The sequence below is a fragment of the Gymnoscopelus microlampas genome (assembly GCF_963454915.1).
Source record: "Gymnoscopelus microlampas genome assembly, chromosome: 4".
In the NCBI taxonomy this organism is placed as follows: Eukaryota; Metazoa; Chordata; class Actinopteri; order Myctophiformes; family Myctophidae; genus Gymnoscopelus; species Gymnoscopelus microlampas.
This window is the reverse complement of record NC_139941.1, coordinates 38487884-38515177: the sequence shown is the minus strand read 5'-3', so window position 1 is coordinate 38515177 and position 27294 is coordinate 38487884. Positions and strand designations below refer to the sequence as shown.

General features: G+C 39.7%; 2 protein-coding genes across 5 annotated transcripts; one reads left to right on the top strand and one right to left on the bottom strand.

Annotated features, from left to right (window-relative positions):
• The first annotated feature begins 342 nt into the window (after positions 1-342).
• slc25a37 (solute carrier family 25 member 37) lies at positions 343-10402 on the top strand. The gene is made up of 4 exons (XM_084056112.1): positions 343-1231; positions 6190-6421; positions 6593-6649; positions 7884-10402. Exons 1-4 carry the CDS (start codon positions 1031-1033, stop codon positions 8411-8413), a joined length of 1020 nt encoding a protein of 339 aa, XP_083912238.1. The 5' UTR covers positions 343-1030; the 3' UTR covers positions 8414-10402.
• An 11213-nt stretch (positions 10403-21615) lies between these two features.
• Positions 21616-23554, bottom strand: nkx3-1 (NK3 homeobox 1). 4 transcript variants are annotated; one of them, XM_084056340.1, is made up of 2 exons: positions 23270-23554; positions 21616-22708 (listed from the first exon to the last, which is right to left on the bottom strand). In XM_084056340.1, exons 1-2 carry the CDS (start codon positions 23505-23507, stop codon positions 22296-22298), a joined length of 651 nt encoding a protein of 216 aa, XP_083912466.1. In that variant the 5' UTR covers positions 23508-23554; the 3' UTR covers positions 21616-22295. The 4 variants fall into 4 exon arrangements, with proteins under 4 accessions (XP_083912466.1, XP_083912467.1, XP_083912468.1 ...); XM_084056341.1 differs by having other exon boundaries at positions 21616-22705; XM_084056342.1 differs by having other exon boundaries at positions 23294-23554.
• Between the last annotated feature and the right edge of the window lie 3740 nt (positions 23555-27294).

The window sequence follows — 27294 nt, the reverse complement described above, 5'->3', positions numbered from 1 at the left end:
ATCCATTCTCTGTGGGTCCAAAATAAACCTCTGCAAGGCTGATGGCTTCACAGTAAAAGTGGGTGACAATGTTATTTTGTTGTTATGTTAGTTTTAAGTCATCAAAAAAGTCATCCAAAGAACAATATTTTTGTACAGGATCTCCTCACTGGTCAGTAGGAATACATTGAGGACTCTAGCAGGAGCACTTCTCCAATGTCACTTCGACTATGCATGCACCGAATGGTACCTCAGCACCATAATGGCCTTAATAACAAGGCTCCAGACATCCCAAAACAAACTGTGGGATGGCTCAGGGTAGAGTACAGAGTACAGCAACTTGCAATGGGCCTGTTCTACAAGATACACTACACCACAAAGACACCCATGTACCTGTCAAACTACTTCAAAAACGTCAAAGACGTCCACAAACACAACTACAGAGGGAGCTCCACAAATCACGTTCAACCGAGATTTGGCTCAAACAAGGGGTTGAACTGTTTACTGTACATATTTTTATTTTTGATTACTACTCGTTTGTATGATGTTTTTGCATAGTATTGTATATTTGTCTGTCATTAAATGTTTCGATGAATTGAATACACATGGACCCCAATGGAAACAAGCCATAGTGCTTTCTTGGGTAGAACTGTACTTTCTGTGCTTTTTTTGGCAAACTGTTAATAAAGCATTCAATCAATCAATAAATCAATCGACTACCAATATTTGCAAGCAACTTCACAGAAAAACAAGCACAAAGTCGCTTATAATAAGCGGACATGGCAACACTGGTCAGGTTTGGTGAGAAGAGGGAACCCAATAAGACAACTTTTCATTGGCCAACCGAGGCCGATATCCCGCCTCATTTTTCGCGAGTCGCGAATGTGATTGGTTCCAAAACGGCCAAGGTCCGGGGCTCACGCTGCTGACGTCGGCATGGGCGCTGGAACTCCCAGTGTGATGGTGGTGATGATGATGTTGTGGTTGTCCATGCTGGTTGTAGACTGTTATCTCTAGCAACGGCGTCTATTAGATACGCTGTGTACCACGCATGGAGTTGAGCGCACGCCCTGCGCTGGCAACACTGGAGATGTCGGAGCTTGAAAGTAAGGACGGCGGCGGCGAACCCTCCCCCGACGGCGACCACTACGAGAGTCTGCCACCTCATGTCTCTATGATGACCCACATGACAGCGGGCGCCGTGGCTGGTATCCTGGAGCACACGGTCATGTACCCCGTGGACTCCGTCAAGGTAAACGGGAGTCTTCGGAGGCGGTATAATAACCCTGCTACCTGGGGACACAGGGCTTGTGAGCGACAGCGTTCCAAAACTTTGCCACCCTACTAGTGGCGCGGCCAGCCCTCCTATGGGTAACCGGAATACTCGCCCCAAAACACAGTCCCCCCCATTTTTTTTCGTGGACCATTTTTTTTTACCGAGGTCAAGAATAACTAAGGCTAGGTTTAGGCGTAGTTTCACTGAGGTTACGTTTAGGAATAAGGTTAGGTTTTGGCACCGTTTTACTGAGGTTACCTTTAGGAATAAGGTTTGGTAAAGGCATAGTTTCACTGAGGTTACGTTTAGGAATACCTGGTGGCGACCGATCCGAGGTCGCCGGATTTGGCCCGGGGCGAGCGTGTTTTGGGGCGAGTGTTCTTGTATTCCTCCTATGTGTCAGTTCGGATGCATCGTGTCCGCATTCGGATACATTGCTACATGCTAACGTCAGGCTAACGTTGGCTTGAAAAACACACAGGAGATGATGCCTGGTTCAGCTAACCTTCGCTGTAGCGAGTTGAACGCGACACAAAATGCATGCATGTTGCTCACTTAACTGGCCATAGATGTAATGTTAGCCAGTCAAAACCGGTGGACTAAATGGAACCTCGTAACGCGTTTAGATGGGGACGACACACACGAGTTAACCTCGTCCCTTCTCTTAATTCTCCACTCATAGTAAATCTCTGAACTTGGCCAATTTGTTGAAGCTTCACTCACGTTTTCTTAACCGAACATAGCGTGTCTACAGTAAACCCAGGCTATTTTGCCTGAGGTTGGCCGTCTACAAACTCGTCACGTTGAGCGCAAAAATGTACACTTTACTCTGCCTAATGTTTCATCAAACTAAACTGCATTGTTTAGCAATTTGCGAGCAATTGTCAAATGCTGACTGTTTTCTAGATTTGTATTCACTGACATGACATGACATTAGTTAGTTGTTCCAAGTGTCCTGTTCTTGCCATTGAAACAGTTGAAGGTCAGGTGCATGGTTGTCATGTTAATCTCTCTTATGTCAAACCACTGTGTCACTGTGAATGCCTGTATGGTCATCTTAAAGGCCAGGGAAAGCTATATTTGGAATAATATGTAGAACAATGGTCAAGCTTGTGTAATAGTCTCTTATACCTTGTGTAGGTATCTAGCCTTAAGAAATTGACTAGCCAATGAAAGACATTGTAATTAGGATTTCACAGTATTTGTTCAAACCTAACACCAGGCATTCAATAACAAATATTGCTCATTATAAATACATTTATTTCTGACACAGGTTATGGCACTGTTTTGTCAAATGGGTTTACTGGGTAAATTTGAGATGGCCAGAAGTAAGCTTGTATGCACATAAGAAAGTGCAAACCATTTGCTTGATTGTGAACTTTGCCCCTGAACTCCCCTCTATATTGGTCAGCTATTGTTTTCCAACAATGCAGTATTTTGACCATTTCTGGCTTGCTGGCTAACACTAACAATAACGTTGATGCAACAGATACATACATTAACAAACTGTAAGAAATAATGTCATGATATTCTTCACGTCACAATGCAGTGATCTTGCCATATTGTAACTCCTATGTCTGGTCTACTCAATAGCATTACGCAATCAGTTGTCTCAATTTCCTCTTGAGGTTTCTACATTTTCATTTGGTTTTTTTTACGATGTAGAGGAGCGTGCTAGATGATTGAGTTTGTTGAAATTACAGTGTATGACAGGAAAAGCAGAGCTGAAGAAAGAATTTCATGAATGGATACTATTTACATGGTCCTCAAACTATATCCACGATTGGAGCAGCATTCTGGTGTGTGGATTTTATTGTTTTTTTCACTCTCAAGCTATATCTGACATAATTTAGTACTGACATAATATTGTGAATGGATTTCCATAACAAGTAATAGACTGATGTTGAATAAAAGGACATACACCTCAAATGTAATAATTCCGACTGAGAGGCTAAATCATCCTGGACATAATATTTTAGCTAGATGATGAAGATGCACGTGAAAATATGGTTTTAATGAAACATTAAGGTCCATATGTAAATGATCACTGATGTCAACATTTTTCTAGATTTTCACAACCTCAGTTATTATTAAATGTACAAAGACTCATTAGCTATACGCATTTTGCAATTATGAAAATGTTAGTATTTCCTGAAATACATTTCTTTTTACTACACCTGCAGTGTTTCTTAATAGCTTATGGAAAGTTTGTAACATAAGGAAACATCAATTACAAAAGACTGGTGTTGATTCATTGTATTAATTGACATTGGCAGCAATAGTACAAACAAACCAACCAGTGAGCCTCAGTTAGACTTTCTAATGCAACAAGGTAAGGTCACATGTAGAAGATACAGGGAGTAGCCTGTGCCTTGTACTGATGCTAGGAGGGATCTTATCAGTCTCACACACCCTTGGAATCAGCTTCACACAGAAAAAGGGTGTGTGGATGATTGCTGTCCTGTACTAATGATTAGTAAACTGTCACTTAACTTCTGCTAATACTGAATTGCAGAAATAGTAGAACAGTATTGTAGTAGATATGATTCAGCCATCTACCATAATAGTATTCCAAAAGGGATGCTGATAATTAAAGGTAGGGTAAGTGATTTGCTTTGGTTAAAATAAGTGTTAAATGGCTCTATATTCTGATGGTACTCATTGCTATAGACTAGAGTGTTTGTTCAGTAACAGGAGTCTCCTTGTCTCTCCACCTCTTTATTAAACAGAACATTCATTTTAGTTTCAGTTTCATTTCCAATTTTATCCAACCAGGACATAGAGTGTTTGTTCAGCAACAGGAGTCTCCTTGTCTCTCCACCTCTTTATTAAACAGAAAATTCATTTTAGTTTCAGTTTCAGTTTCATTTCCAATTTTATCCAACCAGGACAGAGGACTCAATCAGGATACAGATTAAACAAGTGAAATTGGAAGTGATGACACTAAGAAATGAGCAGACTGGAACACTACACAAATTAAGCTTAAAAATGGGTATTTTCTCCTGATTGGCTGAGAGTTTGACACCTACCAGAAAATGTATTTTCTGTTTATTAAAGAGCTGGAGAGACAGGGAGACATATGTTACTGACAAAACACTCTATAGCAATGATTACTATCAAAATATAGTGTTTTAACCTTTTAACAAAATACTTTTTGTTTTAACCAAAGGCTAAGACCAACTATGGTCATTCCTATGCAGACAATGCATTTGTTATATCTAGTGCCAACACAGCACTCCAGGCAATTGTTGATTGAGTCCCACAAAAGTTGCTCTTGCATTTGTATTGTGTACAACCTTAGTTTGAATAATATTGAGTTGGGGTAACAAGCAGCTATAGCATTGTTTTCCCTTCTTCTTACAGTATGAGTTATTTTGTGTTATCTGGCTGTAGTTCAAAGGGGTGTGACAAAGGGGACAGTTATGCATGGCAGGTGCATTTCTTTTTTGCTTGAAAACCAAAAACAATAACCTTAGATAAGGGTCAGTCAGTCACATTTCCCGAGCCCGTCGGACCCTTGCTGTGCGTCACTCCCCGACCAAGTTGTCTTGAGAGATTACTCCCCGACTTCCCCGTTTCCTGTCAAATCTCCACTGTACTATCAATAAAGGCAGAAAAGCCCCAACTAAGAATATATTAAAATAATGATGCTGTACCTTAATTGTTTTTTGTCCAAACATTTCAAGGCCCAATTGTAAGGACACTAAAGATTGAATTAATGACAGGTTGGTTTGGAACCAGTATATGTTGTAGAAGTTCATCTCAAGTGCAAAGCATTAATATGAGTCACTAACTTGGTTAACTCTTTAACGTCACTATAAACCCTCTAGAGGGCGTTTAAGAGGATTGGATGATTTAGTCTTAGACCTCAAGTTCATACCAAGACCTATGCTCTGCCTGGAGAAAATAAATTCATTTTGTACTATTTTCGGTTGTATACTAAACATGAACTACCTAAGTAACCACATATAGCATACAGCTTTGTGTCCCTCAAGTTCCAAAATCTGTATCAAACGGAAATGAAATTGATATTATATTGTTAAGCAGAAGGAAGGAAACACATGGGAACATGCTGAGGGAGATAGACTTGGCCTATCTCCGGAGCAGCCTCCGTACCACTTTGGCAAATAAAAACATGCTTTGTGCTATCCAGATAACTTGGCATGGTAGAGTTGGAGTATAACAGAGGGCTGCATGCACTCCCTCACCCCAGGCTTGGAAGTGACGCATCACTCAGAGAGGACCTTAGTGCTGCCAAACGGCACTTGCTGACAGAAAAATGTGACAGCATTGCAGTGAACAATACATGCAAGATGTCATGAGTTGGCTTCTTCCTGGTGCCTTACTTTCTACTTGGAGCTATTTGCAGTAACCTTTTTTTTAGCCCTGCGAGTGCAGGACTAAGAACGGCATTGTTGCTAGGTTCAAGCCACTCGGGTCATGCAAGGTGTATGGAGCAGCACGGATTCTAGGGGCCACTAGCGGGGCATTTAGACTGTTAGGTCTCTTGTTTGAGTCCAGTAAAAAAAAAGGTGTGTGTAGACTGGATAGAACACACAGACCGAGATGCAATAAAAGCTATTCTTCTTGTGGTGGGTTGTCAGCCCAACTGCAAAGCTCCCAAAGTGGTTTACTTTATTACATTTATGTTTAGGCTTTCATGCCTTCTTCAGAATCATCTTATTTCTTTAAGCCCATCGTTTTAGTCCTTTAGCACCAGCTGTTAAACTTGAGAATCCATCACTTGCACTGCTTATAAACATTAACGTTTACCACCCTCAAACCAGAGAGGCCTCTCTAGTTTTCATATTGAGTACTTACTTTAGGAAGCACATGCTGCTCTGTACAAACATACCAGCTCTCATCCCTGACTGAGCTAAACCAAATGATATAAAATAAAAAACATGTTCATGTATATATTTTGTTTTTTTTAGACGAGGATGCAGAGTCTGCAGCCGGACCCTAAAGCCCAGTACAGTGGTGTGTACGAGGCTTTGAAAAGGATCATTCGGACGGAGGGAATCTTCAGACCACTCAGAGGCCTCAACATCACCATGCTGGGAGCAGGACCGGCTCATGCACTCTACTTCGCCTGCTATGAACGGGTCAAACGCTCACTAAGCGATGTCCTTCATAAAGGAGGAGGCAACAGCCATTTAGCTAATGGTAGCCTGTCATTCTCTCATTGCAACTTCAATACACAATTCAGCTCAAACTCTTATTAAATACTTGGATCAGACATGATGACCTGGCACTAGGTCTTAAATATTTAATTGATGATTATGATCAATGTTCTAGCATATGTTTCTTCATCGGTATTCTACTGTGTTCTAACAGGTATGGCAGGCAGTGTGGCCACTGTTCTCCACGATGCTGTCATGAACCCAGCTGAAGGTAAGACTCCGAGGTGGAATCAGATTTAATTTATGCTCCCTTGATTGAAGCAGAAAATGGACCTGCCCTTGGACCATTTTACATACATGTCCACGTATTACATAATGAAAAGTGGAGTGTTTGCTGAAAGAAATCAACAAAAGATTACTTGCTGGAAACTATTCGCTTCAGTCTTTCATTCTTATTTTTCACGGCATACTGTACATAAAATAATAAGGACTTGCTCATTGTCGATACACTACTTTTGAGTCTCTTGTATTATAGGCACTGACAGTACAGTAGTATTCATGAATGTTTCGGATAGACAGCCGATCCAAGAACATAGTCACATTATTTTGATGTGATGTGATGTGACAAAATAAGTGGCAGCTTTTTTTTCATCGAGATCCCGCACACTGTCTTCACTTAGAGCAAAAACAGGTTTTTAATGCTTGTTAAATGCTTGAGTTTTTAAATTCAACATTTCGGTCGAACTGACCTTCATCAGGTACCCCGTGAAGGTCAGTGCGACCGAAACGTATTTGCATATTGTTTATTTTGTTGCTGTAAGTGAAGACTGTGTGCAGGATTTAATTATTTTTCCCTGTCATGCATTGACTGCCTGCTCCTACGCACCTGTCCCCTGAAGTAGGTGTGCAGAAGTAGGTGTTTTTTTCATTATTGAGTCATTGAGTGCCAGAAATAAAACATTGTTTGCTACACTACTGCTAGCCAAAATCAGCGTTTTCCTTACCTTTCAACTAGTCACTGAATATTTATATCCAGTATGATCGAGCCCCCGATCGTAGCTAAACATGGAGGGTTTCACCGTGCTTCCCCGAAAAAAAGAAAGAAATCTCATCGAGACCTCCCGTTCGCTTGTTGCAGGCCGTTGAATATACCATGTCTCGTCAAAAAGAGTAAATGCAGAGTAAAACCAGGGAGGCGAGATACAGGCTTTTTTCTAAATCGATTAACAAGGAAGTGAATGGAGGAATACATCTTGGGATCACGTGATGTGGATCTGTTTGTCTGGGCATGAAATGGTCACTCATGTGTCCATATGTTCCATATCAACGTATTAATCATTAGCTCACTCTCTCTCAGTTAGGGAATCTTCACACTGGGTAGGCTGTCTAGCCGGAACCGCCATGAATATGTTGCCAGTAAAGAGAGGGCGTGAGATGAGCAGAATGTGTGAGGGTGTGTTCTTCTGCCTGCTAAATAATTCCTCTCTGTTCCTGCATGGCTGCAGTGGTGAAGCAGAGGATGCAGATGTACAACTCTCCGTATCGAGGACTGTTGGACTGTGTTCGGACGATAACGCACACCGAGGGCATCGGGGCCTTCTATCGCAGCTACAGCACACAGCTGACGATGAACATCCCCTTTCAGGCGCTGCACTTCATCACGTATGAGCTGATGCAGGAACAGTTAAACCCCCACAGACACTACCACCCCGGCAGCCACATAGTGTCGGGTGCCGCGGCAGGGGCCATCTCGGCCGCCCTAACCACTCCACTAGATGTCTGCAAGACCCTGCTCAATACGCAGGAGAACGTAGCGCTCAACTCCGTGCACATCAGCGGCCATTTGTCAGGAATGGCTAATGCTTTCAGGACGGTGTACCGACTTGGCGGTATGGCAGCCTTTTTCAAAGGGGTCCAAGCTCGGGTGATCTATCAGATGCCCTCCACCGCGATTGCCTGGTCAGTCTACGAGTTCTTCAAGTACTTTTTGACCCAGCAACAGCTGGAGCGAGAGGCAGGCACCCGCACTCTTTAATTGCAGAAGGTGTGAAAAGGGTGGGAGGGGTAAAGACACACTAGTCACACCTTGACGGCAGTCACACTAGTCACTCCTTGACTGGAATCAAGGCACCAAGCCTGGAGGCTGTGTGTGGGTGTTTGTCTCTGTGTTGCTGAGTAATAACCTCTGGGGGTATTGTCTCAAAGGGAAGTCACTGAGATGAGGTGATGACGCTTGGAGGGCAGCACTCCTTACCTTCCACCCATCCACCAAGCCTTCGTATGTTCTCACTGACCTACAGTACCTAAATATTTAGTGGAATGGCAGTATTAACATAAACAGGAAATGCAACGGAGGCTGTTATTTTTTTAATTTTTTTTTAAAGATACAAAACAATTTCAAAAGGTCATCTTTGTTAGGCAGTTCCTTCTAAAAACCCATTTGTGCTCCTGCAAAGTTCTGAGGTCGAGACAGACGGTGGACGGGGTTGCCCGTTCTATACATCCGCTGCATCAAGCCCCATAGCTTAGACAGCGCAGTAATGTTCGCAGAGCACAGATGGTCCCACCCCAAATCACCCCTTAATAACATACAGAACACTCCCAACACTCCTTTTCCCATCATTTATGTTTGACTGGATGTATGAATAATAGGTTTGCCTTCAGTTCATTGATGTTTATCATAATATGGGAACTTTTTATTTATTTTATTAGCTTTTCAAGGCTTGCATTTTATGGTTGTGGAAGAAACGCATGGCTGTTTGCTTGTTTTATTTTTGTGTGTATTTATAAAGAAATATTAGGACACATTCCTTAGTTTGGGTGCACAGTAAACAGAAGAATTGCACTTTCAAAGTGCCTCTTGAATGTTGAACTCTGCTTCAACACATTTTTTGTTTGTTTTCTTCTCTCATTATTGACAGAAATATAGGGGAAATTATAATTTTGCAATGAAAGGGGCATCTTCTGTTGATGAAATATATCAAATATAGTGTCTCTTCACTAATACCATAGGGACCATGGGCCTCATTCACTAAGCTGGGTCTGCACATAATTTGAACTTATGCTTATGAATTATTAGGTCCCTCTGCGTGTTTGCCGTTTCTGCAAGTGTGACCAGTTTTGCGTATTGGGCTTTCATGCCAACTTGCGCTATTAATTATAATATTGACCACATCACAAATGCAGTCTTAACATCTGATGAGGATATACAGTATACTATGGATGAAATCTATTGTCCATTTCCAATTTCTCCGATGTAGGACAGTGGAGGATATGTTCGTCCAAAGGACAGATTTCCTCTCTGTAATCTATAAAGCTCTGATAATTTTTGTTTTGGATATTGGCATAATCTTTTTACCTCGGCAAAGGTGAGCGATTAATTGTTCAGTAGAAAGGACTTATTAGCCTTTGGTTGTGAGGTTCAATTTGTAAACGTATTCTCATTACGGCTATTGGCCTTCTTTATTAACGTTCAGCGGATCCATCACGTGAGGGACTTGCTTGCCAAAATACGCTGATCTAAAGTGGGTGCGTTCCGACACGTAAGCTTGTAGAGCAGTTCATTTTGATGAGTGATGGCGTTTTTCGTCTGACTTTGGATGTTTCCGGTTACAATGCAAATGATCTCCACGGGAGCGCGCTTGCTACTTACAAACAATAATGAGATACACCTGTGATCCGAACACATCATGGCTCTGCACCCCCTTTCATGAACCGCACTTCAGAATTGATTTATGCAACATACACAACATTCACAACCAGGTTATACACACAATTTATAGCCAGGTTAGTGAATGAGGCCCCATGATTTTCCTGATCCATGTCATAATTGCATAAGCCATCAAAAATAAGTGCTAAATGGAGTAGATTTATTTCCCTTTTTTTTTATTGTTTTGATTGGTGAAGTCATAAGTCATAGCTCACATAACCCCACTTATCCCTCCCCTGTCATTATTTGTTTTGTTTAACTTTTTTCTCTCCAGAGAGATCATCTCTCTCAGAATCAAAAGTGTGTAGACCGTAACGGTCCAATTATTTGCCTTGTTTAAGTGCAGTACTACAATGCTCTTGAATCACGCACAAAAATTGTATAATATAAAAATATCCTATATGTTGCAGAGAGAAGGCAGCTTTTATACATAAGTATATACATAAATATATAGGCAATATTGTGTGTGTGTGTGTGTGTGTGTGTGTGTGTGCGTATATGTGTTCTTTTTTTGAGTGACTGTTTCAATGACACTTCATTATGCAGTTCCTAAGACATCAGACATTGAGGGCTGTTGCTTCAGATTATGGCCTTGTAAGTTGTCACAGCATTCAAATACATGTGTGATTGTGTTCATATTTAGTGTATGAGTGAACTGTTTCTCTTGTCTGCATAAGTAAAGGTGGAGGACATGTCTTGTACATTGAACATTTTATGAGCCAAGGTTTTGCAGATGCATCCTGGAAAAGCAGCCCCTTTCAATGATGAGTTAGCCTGTAGGCCTTTCTTACTGTGTGTCATCTCCCTCAGCTAATGCCTGATTATAATTCATCGTACGATCATGTCACATACCAAAATCAGGCGATCAACAAGCTCGTAGATCTGCAATTTTTGGCGAGACCTTGTTCTATAATGGCGTATAAATGGATCATGATGAGCACACATCTCCAATCCACGAAGCCAGTCAATTTGTCCTAATCAGTTGGCCAGCAAGCAGTGTTACAACATTTGTGTTCCATTTTAGTTGTGCATTTCCTGTCTACCTCCTGGCTCTCTGTTTTCCACTCTGTCAAGACATTCCTTCAGATATTGATATGGCGGTAATCCACCAAGATTTGTTTGTTTGACTTTGACAATTACATGCTTACATTGTCTTTTACTAGTGAAGTCACATTGTCAGATTTAGATCACGCACAACTTTTTAAAGGATTTGTTGTTACTATTGTAAGGTAGGTTATGTTAAAATCCCAAAGATCTGCATTGTTTTCTATGCATTTTACTTTTAAACATATTGGTTTGTGGACCGTTTGTGGACCAGAGCTTATGTGCCTGCACAGTAAAATCCTCATTGTTAATTGTAACTCTGAGAGTGTACAAATGATAAATGGAGATTACTGTGTACCTGCTATGAAAAAACAATTTCCTGTTGTCCATCATTCCCTATAGGTTTTACAATATTTCAGCTTTCATATCAAATCTTGCTGAATATGGATCATGGAATTCATAATATTTAATCAGATATTACAGTAATACAATAATTAAAATTTTGGTTAATTATTTGTAAGGGCTGCATAGGGCCTTTTATAATAATAATTAGAATTACAGACGTATTGGTGGGTAGAAGCTGGTGCTCAACGTTTTGATAGGACTATGTTTATATAACTTGGCACAATGTATCAAATCATTGAGATATCAACAAAAGTAAAATCTAGCCTAATCTAGTTAAAATTGTTTCTTCATTGGTTTATACAGTAAATCTAAATTGTTAACCATACACTTGCTCATTCCCCTATACATTTTATGGCATTATTCTTAATTCACCGTAGTGATTTACACTGCTCAAATAGTTTTTGTAGATTTTTGTTTTCAGACATTCTTCTCAATCTTCTCAGATTTGTATCAAGTTTTATGAACTTGCCCTGTCACTATTGGATGACAATATTGATCAAAAGAAAAGATAACATCTTCAAGTTGCTATTTGCAAAACAATTATAGGGGATTTGGGTGTTGTGAGTGCCATTTACAATTCAAGAATGTTTGGAATTAAGAAAATTAATGTTAAATGATTGTGGAAATGCTGCTACAGTATGTAACACTGGAGCTCAAATAAAAATGGAAGTGATCAATGTTACGTTGTCTTACTGATCGATACGTCTTGTCTTATGACTTTATACTGTGGATTCTGAAACATAGACGTGGTGTTAAACTATATTCCCACTTATATTTATAATGCTGTAGTGATAGTTTTTATATTTTTCTTCCCGGTTTAGTCGTTATGCCAATTTACCCCACACTCGTCATGTCACTGTTAACCTCTACAGTTCAGTCATGTGTGTGGGTTAAAGGAGCACGTGTCTTCTTCAATACACAAGAAGTCACCAGCCACTTCTTTTCACCAAGAGGGCATAACGCATGCGGAGGAACATACAATCTGACCCAGTTTCTCTCCCTGCTGAACAGGCACGTTGACCAACCTGTAGAAGTTGCTAGTGCAGAAACAGAGACCCCCACCCCCCTGTCCAGGTTACCACCCTCGAACACGGCCAATTGTGTTAGTTGGAGCACCCAGCCAAGCCACTATAGCTTCGCTACAGTCTGAGCTAAGGTCTGAGCATGATTACTTTGTTTTTACTTAAGTAAATGGTCTGTGACATTCAGCATCAAACAGGGTTTTTCATAATTTGCCTGTAATTGGCTTTCACAATTAGTGGGAGGGACATATTTCTCAACAAAAATGCCATATATCATGAACCCAACATCCAATCAACCCCAACTTGGAATTGCATGAGGACCCTCTATAGAGCGCACCTAAAGCACTTTCACTTCTGCCCATAGCGGGCACCACAAATGTGAAACGTTGCCATATAGGTAATATAAATGCTATATCCTCCTGCACTTCCTCAGGGCCTGACAGAGCAACCCATGACTTGCACAGCTCTGTATTCACCTGTTTCCTAGGCTTTTCACTTCCTGTGTGTGTTCCACTTCCTGTCGATTTGATCCAATGAAATCCAATGAAACTGGTCAGATGACTAATGATATCCAATGAAATCCGACAGGAAGTGGAAAACACACAGCCTAGGAAACAGGTGAATAGGCAACCCAGCCTGGTGGAGAATGGAGATATGCGCTCCACGGTGCACCCCTTTCTAGTTGAGAATATCTTTCATTTTGTCTCTTTCTATTCCTCTGCTGGCAACAGCTGGGGTATTATGTTTCTGGGTTGTCCATCCATCTGTCAGTCCACACCTTGATGTGAAATCTCAGGAACGCTTTGAAGGAATTTCATGACATTTGGCACAAACGCCCACTTGGACTCAAGGATGAACTGATTAAGAGTAGGTGGTCAAAGGTTAAGGTCACTGTGACTTCCATGTCTCTCACATTCTTGTGAACGTGATATCTCAGGAATTTCTTGAGGGAATTGTTTTACATTTGGCACATTCACGGATGAACTGATAAGAAGTAGATGGTCACCTGCCTTAGTTTGAAATCACTGTGACCATAATGTTCATTAAATTCCTTTAAAGTCTTCATTCACTACATACTGTACAGTATATGAGTCTGGACAGACATGGATGTAAAAGTTGCAACCGCGGTGTGGTATTTGGTGTTCTATTGTATTGTGCGTTTTGTGTGTTAAAAATTTAAACCATTTAAGCCCTATTTCAAAATAGCAAGGGGGGGATTACGAATTGATTAAAACAATATATATATGTTTGCCTAATGACTTGCCCAAAATAGGGATGCCTGGTTGCAAGTGGATAAACCATTGTACCAGTTAAAGCGGTTGTCCACCACCATTATTTGGGAATACAGCGTACACAGCAGTAGGGCCCCTACAAACTACTACAGTATGTTTCCGTAGAACTACAAGAGAATTGGCCTGGAGAAACCAGGTACTGAAGTGACCCTGTACAAATTGAAGCATGGCCATGTTTCTTATCTGACTGATTAACTAGGCACAGACATTGACATAGTCATAGGGTGATCCATTTATTCAACACTTTACCAAAGCACTATTGGGCAGAGTCCATCCAAGGAACATCAATCTCTTTGTGATCAGGAAGGGAATTTGATCGATTTTCATCTGAGGCTGTTAAGATGTAAGGTGTACTGTAGCAAAAATATAATTGACTTCTGGAACAACATATGTAGAAGCAATTGGAGATGCTGTGCTGAAAAGTAGACTATATTTCCTATAATGTGGCACAGTTTTGGGTTTCTCAGAGAAATACTCGACTGAAGACAGCTGGCTTTGCTGATGCAATAATCTCTGTACACTCAAAGTAAAATTAACAGAGGATTTTACTGTGTAGACTCCCTGGATGGTGTGCTTGAGAGAGAATGATAACATGGAATAAACAGTGTTCTGAAAAATATGAACCTTATTCTTGTTATGCAGTGTAAAAGCGGTGCCAAATATTTTTTTTAAATCATATTCAAATCTGCACGTTTTGCTGATTCTTGACAGATTTCACTATACTGTAGAATGTAGATTACCACTGTATATTAACACCACGTGTTATGCGTCTCATGCCTGCTGAGTGCAATAAAATAAATTATTTACACTTTACTCCAGTGTTTACAAAAATGCTGTCATAAACAAACCTATTATAGAAAACAATCCAGAAAATACAGTTTAAAATATATATAGTTGATCTGTTGTCTATTTGCGTTACTATTTAGAGCTTAGTTAGTTAAATTAAAATATGTCTCCACTACTATTCTTTATTTTTCATGTAGCTGCTAAATATTTGTTCAGGTTTCTGGCACAATATCATCGGCTGGAATTGTGTAAAACCAGCAGAGGGCACTACAATGCCTTGGCTTGAGGTTGTTGTCAAGGGCAGGAAACAGGGATGATGTGAAATATGCTGGGGGGGCTGTGGGTTTAACCAACAGGTAGAACATGTAACTGCATTTTCATTTGAACTTGGTTTTCTTGTTGGTTTTGTGTAACATTGTCACCTTATGCCCATATTCTTAAATAAATTAGAACGAGCGAGAACCTTACTCTTATTATCAACACCAACTTGCTTTGGTAACTAAAATCCAACATGCTACATACATTACCTCAACATACTGCAAATGTTTCATAATTTAACACATTGTTCTTATCTAGTCATGAGGAGTTACTTATGACACTCAGTAAATCACTTTTTTATTTTAGTTTTTTATTGCTACGAAACAAACAATTTTAAATAAAAACGGACATGCCCCATGGCACGTACACAGGTGTAATGCTATTGTCCATGATTTGTTTATCTTTTGCCCTGGTGTATGTGAAACTTGTTTATCTGAAGCGCACAATGATAAAAAAAAAAACCTCTGCCCGTTTCCCCCGGCGTGGTCATACAGTACATTTCGCAAATCCCGTATCTGAAATAAACTGTCCCACCACTTTATGTCTGGGAGATAACGCCATTTAAAGATTTAAAGATCTCTGCTGTCTCTTTCTTTCTAACATAGAATTGGACACTGCATAATTTCTTGCCACACACGCTGTTCACAGGCATCAACGTTGATCAACGTTAACCATCGCATAAAGTTGAATCCTGCAGTCTATCTGTTGATAGGAGAAGAAAGGAACTCGTCTGCTGGTGCCGTAACATGAGGGATCTAGTTACACTGTCCTAGGAAGTTTATGAATCTTCCCTTGTGCAAAGGCTGGGGCCATGCATTTTAAACCGCCTTATCAACTAAAACAAATTTGTCAGCCAGTCACGGCATATTGGAACACTGACAAAGGCTGTCTTTGTGGTTGACGTTTGGTTCCCCCCCATCTGTAAAGGAGATCTGTTTGTTTGAATTGTTTCCCAAAGCATCAGTGGGCACCTTGAAGAGCGGCAATGATGGCTCCATGGCCACACCGTTCACTGCATCCTACGGACCATTCAAGATTCCCAAGAATATAAGAGATGACAGTTAAGCACAGGGGCATAGAGGCTTATATATCTAAGATACATTTTCTCTCCCACACCACAATTTAGATTGTACATACCGATATAGACGTATTTGACAGTATTCTTCATAAAAATAATCAGAATATTAATTTCTGAACTAACCACATGAACCCTAGTATTTGTATTCTGAAAATGTCATACTGTGGTAGGCGAACATTCCGCAAAATTGGTTTGTAGACCAATTTGGTGTAGAGGTCAACAAAGCATACAGAGTTTAAGTGGTTAAACTTCCCTGTACTGATTATACACATACCCAGAATTCTCTATGGCCACAATGCCTGGGAGGAGTATGTCTTTAACATGCATGTCTTTTGGTTGATGGGGTACTATATTTGGCATTTCTTGACAGGCAGCTCCTTCTTCCTTCCTTTGAGTGGAGATAAGGCTTCACAATCAACGCTTCTATCAAGGGCAGTTATGTTGTAATCTCCACCTAACAGCTTTTGATCTATGACTTAGAAAAGCCAGTTAATCCAGATGGTAGGAAGAGACCTGTTGGCACTCCCCTAAAAAACTTAAAAGAAAGACGAAGTGAGAAGGAGACCAGGATGAGGTTGTTTGTCTTTTCAGCATTTGTGAACCAATGTACCGTGTCCCATTCAACCTCTGGGAAGTGTAAGCATTACAATGGCAAGTAGACTATAATAGGTTTTAACCTTCAGCCTTGCACATCAACAAGCATTTTTATCAGATGCGCAAGGTCTTAAACAACCTGGTGGCAGTCAGAGACACACAGAGATACTGGTCAGGTTCTCAATGCCGTCAAAACAGATGCTATCTGCTCACTTCATGTCTAATTACCTGTTTACTCCAAAGACCTGGCTTGAGTGATTCAGCTGTTGGCAGTTGATTGTAACTCACTTCATTTTGTTGCAGCTCATTGCAGCCCCCCCCCCCCCCCCCCCCAGTACATTGTAAAATTGTTGTACATGTTTTGTTATGGTAGCCTATACAGTATGTTTTAGGAACTCAGATCCACTGTGTTGTAAAAGAAACAACAACTGAAAAACATGGTATTTTATTTGTCCATTCCAGAGGATACTATATGGGATTACGTTACTGATGTCGCAATACAATTTAGGTAGCATAATGCATGAAAAACATCAGACTGCCTTTGTATGAAATATTGACTTGTGACTTTTAGAAGAATCCCCATGCACACCAAACAAGAGGACGTATTATTAACTTCTGTAAATATTTTAATATATATATAAAATAATAATAATGTTGCTAACTTGCTATATATAGCAACAACTAAAATGACACGTATAGGCATTCCCGGCTTGAAAGGTGTAACAACGTAGCCTATACAGTAGGTCTAACAGGTCTAAATGGGTAAAGGAAACAAAGGAACACATCAAGCAACCAAAAACAGGACTATTGCAAAAGACTGATCAGTCTTTTGAATAAAGCAAACAACCAAAAATATTTGTGACACTTATTGCGTGGCAGGTGGAGCATTCCAAGGAACTAGGCTACAGACTGCAAAGTGTCAGACAGGTCACAGCTCTGAAAGCACCCAGACCTGGTATCTCAAGTCCATCTCACTTCTGCTTACACTTGACTTATGCTACTGTAAACATGCCCTCCCTTAAAATATGTACAGTATTGCCCTAAACTCTGTATGCCATCTTATCAGTTCAGGAATCTTAAGAGGACACTACGCTCCTTTAAATCAGTCTGGCCAGACAACCTGCACAACTACAATGTTAAAGCTTCAATACGTAACTTATTTGAATGAGTAGAATGTTATTTTAACCAATCTGTATGTACACTTTGCTATTACATTATAACTATCTAGTACATCTGCTGTGGTTGGGGATGGTATCCCTACTCTTCCACTGATACATTTAGAGCCTGATAGGACATGAAACTTACGCATTGCAGCTTTATGTACAGTTGTCTTTAAACCTTTTATTTTACCGTTTATGTATTTAAACCTTTCTTTATATGAGACAGCAACAGAAATATTTCAAGGAATGGTGCCTATAGATTAAAGGAAATGGTGGTGACATGGCATAGTTGACAGATTGAAGTTACAGAGCCGTTACACGATGTATTGCAGTAATGTTTCTACAAACCGCCTCCTTCCCACTGTCTACTGCACTCTGTTTAGTCTCATTTGAGTTCACTGTTTTTAACAAAACTACATTAAAGCTTGTTCAAATTCTTGTCGTTGAGATGATCGGAAGTGGATGTTGTTGGCATGTAAGCCACTTGTCGCATGCAGATTGTGGGAGGGGTGTGGTTCCGATGTGGGTGTTATTCGTACTATGCATGATTGGCAAATGGCAACATGCGAACTGCTGGCTTTCCCTAGAAGGGATTAGGGATGTCCTTACCTTCTTTTGACTTTTGTTTTGGATGAACCATTTTGCCTACATGTACAAAACGATGATCAAATACAAAGTTAATAAAGTGAACAACTCGGGGTCAGACCACAGCAAGGTGAAGACTGGCTACCAAGGCCTGGTGAGAGGTGCACCACACTCTGTTCCCCACACACAGTATCTGCCAACTGTCCTCTTCACCAAACGCTCCATAAACACTATGCATTGAATAAATAGTTAGATAAAAATTCTATCATGTAATTTGTTTTAGTGAATAAGATGATATTTTGTACAATCTGTATGGTAGAGTATGTTAATACAATATAATGTATACAATTGGGGTGGTTGTATTTGGTTTCCCTGCTGGACACAACCTTTGACACGATCCTGTTTCTGGTTTGACACAAATTTTGACCTTTAGGAAGGTTGATGACAAAAACAAACTACATGAAGAGCGGTGTATATTAGTTTACATACCACCCTATATCGGATGGGATTTTAATGGTATGAGATATTTAGCAACGACTTCACCATAATCCAAGTTGTAAAGCGACAAGCACAAGGTGCAAGAAAACGATAACAAAGTTAACTTGTCATTGTGTGTACTTTTCCTCATAAAGTCGGTAGGCTATTACCCATCTGTCAGGCATAGGGAGGCAAAATATGACTCATCTTGGATATCAGTCATCAACACAGTCCATCTACATTATGTCATAAAAAGGGCCGGATGACAATCAAGTGACATTGAAGGAAAGTAAAAGAGGGTACTTTACTGTGGTCCAACTGGGAAATGTGTGGTCCTGCTTTAGGGCAACAAAGGGGCCATGAGATAAAGGAGACTCATATTACATGGATAATATCAATGCACAAAAACAACAACTCTACTCGCTTGTCTACAAAACATTAAGCCAACAATATCTGCATGTTGGGGGTTATGAAAACCACACTCTTTTAAGTCTATTATGGCTTAATGTGCCAATCTATTTTTTAAGGTCATGTAATAGTACAGTCTGGCTCCATGGCAGTGATTTTGAGCAGTGGCATACTGGCATAAAGAAATGCTTATCGTGGGATCTGTGGGATCTAAACTAAAATATTAACTGTTTGAGGTTTTGTGAAAATGTTTAATCTCTACACTATACGCTCAGTAATGGAACGATTTTATTATGTCTTCAATTAAAATACAAAAATAAAGTCTATTATTACGAGGTGCCTATCAATTGACCTTCAAGACATGAGTCACATGACAGTTAAGGTGGATCTCTTAAACGTATCACTGCATGCCAGTAGTACAAGCATATGTGAAAAATCTTTATAATCTATCTGATGTCCAGATATGCATGAGAGAACTCCTTGTGATCCCAGTTGATAGATATTTGCAGAGTCTTATAGAATAACCCAATAATTTGCCTTGCAATATTACATGCAACCACTCTAACTTGTTATGTGATTGATTGAATACTTTATTAGCAGTTTGCAAAAAAAAAGAACAGGAAAGCCAAGAAAGCCTATGGCATGTTTCCATTGGGGTCCTTTGTACTCAATTCATCGAAAAATGTGGCTGTGACCAATATGACAATGTGTTATTATAATTGAATAGTACTTGAAGAAATTCTTGAGTATGATTTAACACACTAACAGGTGGAATCGGCCTCCTGTCAAAAGCGAAAATGTATTTGCAGTCCATGCAGTTTTGTCATGATGTCACTGGAAGAAAATGAATGTAGCATAGCTTAGGGTGCAGAATGAATCGACTCCATTTAAATGGATGGATAGGGGTAGGGATGTTTTACCTCATTCTTTAGAGAGGGCCCTCATCTTTTCTTCTGACAGTGCAGATGAGTTATCTATCCATGGAGTTTACCTGCTGTATTATCAAAGTTTAACTCCAGAGAGATAATTTGTTGTTCTTTTCAAACATGCAGTTACTTCTTCATAAAACCTTTGGCCGCCTGGGGACAAAGAAGATGATGACATATTTAAAAGTTTCATGACTTTCAAGAAAACGAATGTATTCCAATGGGATAAATTCATTAGCATCTAGGAAACAACTTCGAAAATGTAACAGTGAAGACACAGTGAAGTAAATCAAAGTATTATTCTGATCATTTTATTTTCATTATAGAAACAGATTCCAATGGTCACCATCACTTCCAATTTCGCTTGTTTATCTTGTATCCTTTGAGTTGTCTGTCCTGATTGGATCAAATTGGTATGGTATCCTGGCCTAAATTGCATTTTCTTTGCACTAAAGATCTGGAGAGATGGGGAAACTCCTGTTACTGAACACTCTATAGTAATGATTACTGTGGGAATATAAGTATTAACACTCATTTTAACATACACCAAAATCACTTTTAATGTAACACCTTTAATGCAAAACAATTACAATGGTTATGACTGACTGCAATTAAAGGTGCCATAAATTCTTTTTTAAATAAGTGTTAAATAGCTCTATATTTTGATGGCAATCGTTGCTATAGTAGACTCTATAGCACTAGAGGATGAGTGTGTGTTCAGTCTCCCTGTCTCCATCTCTTTAGTAAACAGAAAATGCATTTTCAGGTCCCGATACCAATTGAATCCAATCAGGAGAGAGAACTCATAATTGCAAGTGATGACTCAAAGACATGAGCAGACAAAACACTATAAAATTGAAGCTTAATATAAGTGGGTAGGCCTACTCTCTCCTGTTTGGATGAAATTGGCAACCAGGGAGACTACTGCAATTATTAGCTGAATATAGAGCTTTAAAAGGGATAGTTAAGCCAATAATTTGATGACCGGCAGCGGTTCCGGTAGGAGACACAAAGAGTCTCCTTTGTGTCTCCTACCGGAACCGCTGCCTACCCGTACGCTGGTCATCAAATTATTGGCTTAGGAATACGACAAAAACAAAAAAATATCCATGAATTCAAGTCTCCAAGGGGTGACTAATGGATAGAAAAAAAGTATTTTTTTTGATGAACTATCCCTTTAACCTTTTCTCTCTCTCACACACACGCACGCACGCACGCACGCAGGCACCACACACACACACACACACACACACACACACACACACACACACACACACACACACACACACACACACACACACACACACACACACATACACACATACACACACACGCCCTTTAAATTAATAAAGCTATTCAAACACTGCAAATAACCTAGCCTGTTATGCATTTTAAACATAGAGATTATAATAAAAGAAAAATCAAATGTCATCAAGATTCAATTAAGATTTAATGATAAACCTAGAGTGGTTTTAACAGTTTAGGATACAGTCTGCAGATTACATTTCGTGTAGGCATTAGGGTCCAAGTTACAAAAACAAAGAAATAAGTATAATATTCAGAATAGGACATAAGATATATAATTAAATATAAATGTATTAAGATGATGAATGCCTCTGAACAAACAATGGAAAACTTCTTGGTTAGAACACAGTGGTACATCACTAGTCCCCTTTGGCAGTGGTGTAAAGTAACTAAAGTACATTTACTCAAGTACTGTACTTAAGTACAATTCTACTCCATTACATTTAGAGGCAAAGATTGTGCTTTTACTCCACTATTTGAAAGGTTTAGTTTCTAGTTACTTTGTAGATTTAGATTATTATTACATTTCGGCCATTTGAAAATAGCCAATCTACTCATGCAATGAATTGTGAGCTTGTAGATCTGCTATTTTCAAAAATATTATTATATGAAATATGAAAACTTGTGAAACAGGACATTCTGCTGCACAATGAGTACTTTCTACTTTTGGTACTTTAAGTACATTTTGATACCAATACTTTTGTACTTTTTTTGAATTCCAGACTTTTACTTGTAACAGAGTATTTCTGCATTGCAGTATTGATACTTTTACCTAAGTAAAAAAAAAAGGGAGTACTTCTCCCGATTGTCACCACAATGTCGGTGTCCACTGAAGTCGAGGGAAGTCGCACAGGTTCGGACGGTACGCGTGAGTACTTTTGTACAAAGTGGCCAGTATCGACGCTCTGACAAACTCATTGTCCAGACCCATCATCAGTCCTCCTTCTGACTTGTTGTAGATGACGTCCTTGCAGAAGAACTCGTTGGTTTGCTGTTTTCGCTTGGTCTTGTACCTCCTGTTCTGGAACCAGATCTTCACCTGGGTCTCGGTCAGGGTCAAGGTCATGGCCAGGTGAGCCCGCTCCGAGGCGGACAGGTACCTCTGCTGGTTGAACTTCTTCTCCAGCGCCAGCACCTGCAGGTGCGTGAAGGCTGCGCGCGAACGCTTCTGTTTCCCCGCCGCTGTGAAGCCGCCTCCTGTAGCTGAGGTGTTGATGCCTACTTGAGTAAAAGTACAAAAGTATTATCAAAATGTACCAAAAGTAGAAAGTTTAGGCTATTATGCAGAATGTCCCGTTTCACAAGTTTTCAAATGTGTACAATGTAGGCTATACAATTATTTTGAAAATAGCAGATCATCATCTACAAGCTCACAATGCATTGCATGGCAAGGCATTGTGAGGTGTAGATTGGATTTTTTTTTTTAATGGCCAAAATGTAGCCTATATAGGGCTGAAGTCGAAGTGGTTATTGTATGTTTTGTAATAATAATCAAAATATACAACGTAACTAGAGACCTACAAACTAAAGTTCTCAAGTAGGCTAATTGTAGTGGAGTAAAAGTACAATATTTGCCTCTGAGACAGAGTAGAAGTAAAAGTAGGCAACTGAAAATCTGAAATACTAGTCCAGACCAGTCTATGGTCCAGACCACCAGTAAAGTAAAAAATACCTCAACATTGAACTTAAGTAGGCCTATAGTAGCCTACTTGAGTAAATGTAGCCTATAGTTACTTTCATAATTAATGGTGAAATGTCATTTATGGAAGTTTCATAGTAAACGTGTCAATGATGGCAGAGACTCACCTCGCGCTCCACATGACGTCTGCTGTGCGCTCAGCTGTTCTGATCCACTCTGGGACATGTCCTTCTCCCACTGTGGACACATGTCCTTCTCCCACTGCGGACACAACATGTCCGTCTTGGGCTGATGTTTGCCATTAAATCCTGTGCTTTCTCTAATTGAGAGAATGTCATCTATGAGGAACGACGTAGTCCGAGGTTTTAGCGTCTCAGACATCTCTTTGTGTAGTAGAGCCTGTCTGAGGTGATTGAAGAACAGCCCACACACACACACTTGTACACAACTGTTTAAAGTTGCAGTTTGTGACATCCATTTAAGTGCGTGCGGGGGTGGGGAGTAGCACTGTCAGTGAAGGAGGCGGGGCAAACAAATTCAATTTAGCCCACATCACTGAGGAGCCCAATATTAATTCAGTTTAAGATGACCTAGACCAGGGGTCTTCAACAGGGGGTCCGGGACCCCTAGGGGTTATACAGAGTAACACAGGGGTTACTACAGAGTCAGAGTTACTACAGGGGGTCCGCCAAATCTTTGTGTGATATGATTATTTTTTTTACATTAACCACTTGAACCCTAGCATCCCCTTTTCTGAGGAGAACTTTAGCCAAAAATAGCAGATCAACTGTGAGCTTGTAGATCGGCTATTTTTGGCAAAGAGTTATAGGTGTAGAGGGAAAAAAGAGCAGCAAAAGTATAACTGAAACACAATTGTATACAATATAGAGGGGGTCCCTGCTTCATCTCTCTCTCAGCTAGGGGGTCCTTGGCCTGAAAACGTTGAAGACCCCTGACCTAGACTATATTTTACGCAACCTATCTTGGCCTAAATAAAAAGGATAATATAGTCATCTCTGATGTAGTAAGTAAAACAATAAAAAGTAAAAATCATTCAAATATGATACATAGATATACTATAGGCTAAATGCAGTGCTATGAGCTAAATAAGCAGTTACATTATATCTGTCAGATCTTTCAGCAAATAACCAAACATGATGTAATGGATTATACATTTTGTATGCTCAATTGCTCATTGTAGCATTGTAAATAATTCTGTATTGCAATAGGCCTACTTTGGATGAATGCCCTGAGATTTCGGACAGCCTCAGTCTATGAGTGTGTGTGACCACTGACCCTGGTGTCTGTGCCTCCAGGGGGCTTCCCATCCTCTCAGAGAGGGTCAGGGACCAGGGTGGGTGGCCATCCCTGATGCCATGGGCTAATGTGTTCAACACATTTAGGTCTGCTTCCAAACTGACACATTCATTCGTTGTCCAGCGGCTGTTTATTTGTTGTTCTCCGTGCTCCTAAATGACCTTTTTTTTTTATTTTTTATTTTGAGGGGAAGGGATGTTTGCTGGTGGCACGTAGTCCTCAGAGAATTCACGCTCTGTTTGGAATAACAGGAATTTAGGAATGACAAATATCCTGCCCTAATGACTCTTCTCTGCATGAACCCCACATTTAGGAATGGCCAACACACAAGTTTCACCTTGTATCAGTGGACAAAATATGTATAAATATTTATCGCAGTCAAACATAAGTGTCATATATTGATTTAAATGACATGGACCCTGATATGGGTAATATAATATTAGAGATGTTGTTTAATATTTAGTATGATCTACATACTAGTTAACTAATATGTTGGAGTAGTGTAAGGTGTTCTTAAGCTTTAGCTGCTGTTGTGTCAGCACAGTGTTTAGATAATATAGATATGCTTCACCTTGAATTCTTCTCTGTCTTGAGTCCTTTCACTGTTAAAGGTACTGTACGTGATATTTTGTTGTCAAAATAAGTGTTAAATAGCTCTATATTCTGATATTAATCCTATTAAGGATACAAAAAAGTGCATAAATGTAGATTCTCTCCTGATTGGGTGAAACTGGTGACCCACCTGAACATTTATTTTCTGTTTGCTAAAGAGCTGGAGAGATAAGGAGACCCCTGTTACTAACACCATACTATGATAATATAGAGCTTTAACCTTTTAACAAAAAACTTTTTGTAAAAAATATCACTTTACACCTCCTTTAAATTACCATGCAGTCCTGTAGTCCAGGCAACTATGTTTAGCTGATAATACTGCATTAAAAATTCCCTATTTGAAAATACATTCAATCTAAAACTACAAAACAAAGCTATAGTTGTTAGGTATTTATATGGTGGAACAAGTGGCACTATCAACCTCTTCCTGACTGGATCTTTTAAAAGACTAGATGAGCTCTACCTTAACTCTTTAGACATTTATTCTGTCTTTTCGGAGTCCTAATTTGTACTGTATATCAAGCTTTCATTGAATGGGGCAGATGTTTAGTTGCAAAGTGCATGCCACTTCTTTAGTATACCAGGCATGTCATTGCAGGTCATTGATGACCTTTTGCCCTAGGAAGGCATTTGTCTTCCACAGTACATAATATGCATTACTGTTGTTATCCTTGCACTATGTCTGTCAGCCAAGCTATCAATCAACTTTTGTTTTCTATTCAGGCCTGTTGTTATTTCTTTGTCAGAGATGAGTAGGAAGGCAATGTCTCGTAGACGTGTGCCTGTCTGTTGGACTTCCTTCCTGTTATCTGTGAAGTGCAAGTGTTGATTTGTGATCCTTGGGTTGTGAACATACACTGTGTTTACTTATTGTGTTTATGTCATTAAACACACGTTTGTTTCCTCCCTGGATAAAGACAATGGTATGAGGTTGAAATGACGTTTATACACAAACCTTAGCTGAAATAAATGGGTAGATATTGACATATTATATTGGAGCTTCATATGTATCTACAAAATATGACAAAACGGCAGATTTTTGTAGTGCAGCTTTTCTGAGTGGTGCACTATAGATCAAAATGCATTAAATGTACACAAACTATAATATTGTATTAGAGCTATGCCTAACCAGAGACTTTTGACATGTCACAATGAAAATAATGTAGTGTTTGACACACAGCTGAGCTAGCTACCCATAATCACTGTGTATGCGCGCTGCGTGCGTCGCGACTGGTCTGAGAGAGAGAGAGAGAGAGAGAGAGAGAGAGAGAGAGAGAGAGAGAGAGAGAGAGAGAGAGAGAGAGAGAGAGAGAGAGAGAGAGAGAGAGAGAGAGGGAGAGAGAGGGAGAGGGGGGGGGGGGGGGTTGCCAGGTAAAGTGTATGTAAAAAGCAAACATTTGCGAAAACCTGCCCTTACAGTATTGATTGATTGATTGATTGAATATTTTATTGGCAGAAAGTACAGTTAAAACACTTTGTCTAAAATGTCCGTCCAAAAAAGTCCTTGCGGTCTTGTTTCCATTGAGGTCCTTGGTATTCAATTCATAAACATATAATATTCATTGACCGGTTGCTTATTGCTCTCACAGAATACATGGCAACACTAGAAGGGGTCGGGACCGGGTTAGAAAAGTAAACAGGATTTATGATGAGACAGAAAATAGCATGTTTTCAACTAGAAATTATGAATTTAGGAGATATTTGGACGTTGGAGGGACATCTATTGTGAGTGAGTACAGAATGTTTAATGTGCATAAATGGCCGCCGTGCCTAAGTAAAAATGCAAAAGTATAAAATGCACTCGTATCAAAAGTAAAAGTACTCATTATGCAGAATGTCCCATTTCAAGTTTTCAAATGTATAAAAACCTTTTGAAAATAGCAGATCTACAAGCTCTGTGAGCTTGTAGATCTCTGTGAGCTGTAGATCTCACCCTATAAAGGCTACATCTCGAGTAAAAGTACTCACAAGGACTGGAGTACTTTTACTTTTGTTACTCAAAGTAAATTTTTATACCAATACTTTTGTACCTTTACTGAAATACATTTTGAATTGACTTTTACTTGTAAGGGAGTATTTCTACATTGCAGTATTTATACTTTTACTTAAGTAAAACATGAGAATACTTTTTCCACCACTGGTTATGAACAGAACTGACTATATATTGGCTTGAGGTGGCTAAAGTGGCCAACGCGAAATCGCGCAGACTTAATGTTTTGAGGTAAAAAAATAATAATAA

What these genes read in the sequence shown, in the direction of transcription:
- slc25a37 (XM_084056112.1), top strand. Translation starts at nt 1,031, where the DNA reads ATGGAGTTGAGCGCACGCCCTGCGCTGGCAACACTGGAGATGTCGGAG. An exon ending in CAACAGCCATTTAGCTAATG is followed by an intron (nt 6,422 to 6,592) that starts GTAGCCTGTCAT and finishes GTGTTCTAACAG; the next exon opens with GTATGGCAGGCAGTGTGGCC. An exon ending in TGTCATGAACCCAGCTGAAG is followed by an intron (nt 6,650 to 7,883) that starts GTAAGACTCCGA and finishes GCATGGCTGCAG; the next exon opens with TGGTGAAGCAGAGGATGCAG.
- nkx3-1 (XM_084056340.1), bottom strand. Translation starts at nt 23,507, where the DNA reads ATGTCTGAGACGCTAAAACCTCGGACTACGTCGTTCCTCATAGATGAC. An exon ending in GTCTCTGCCATCATTGACAC is followed by an intron (nt 22,709 to 23,269) that starts GTTTACTATGAA and finishes CTTTTACTCAAG; the next exon opens with TAGGCATCAACACCTCAGCT.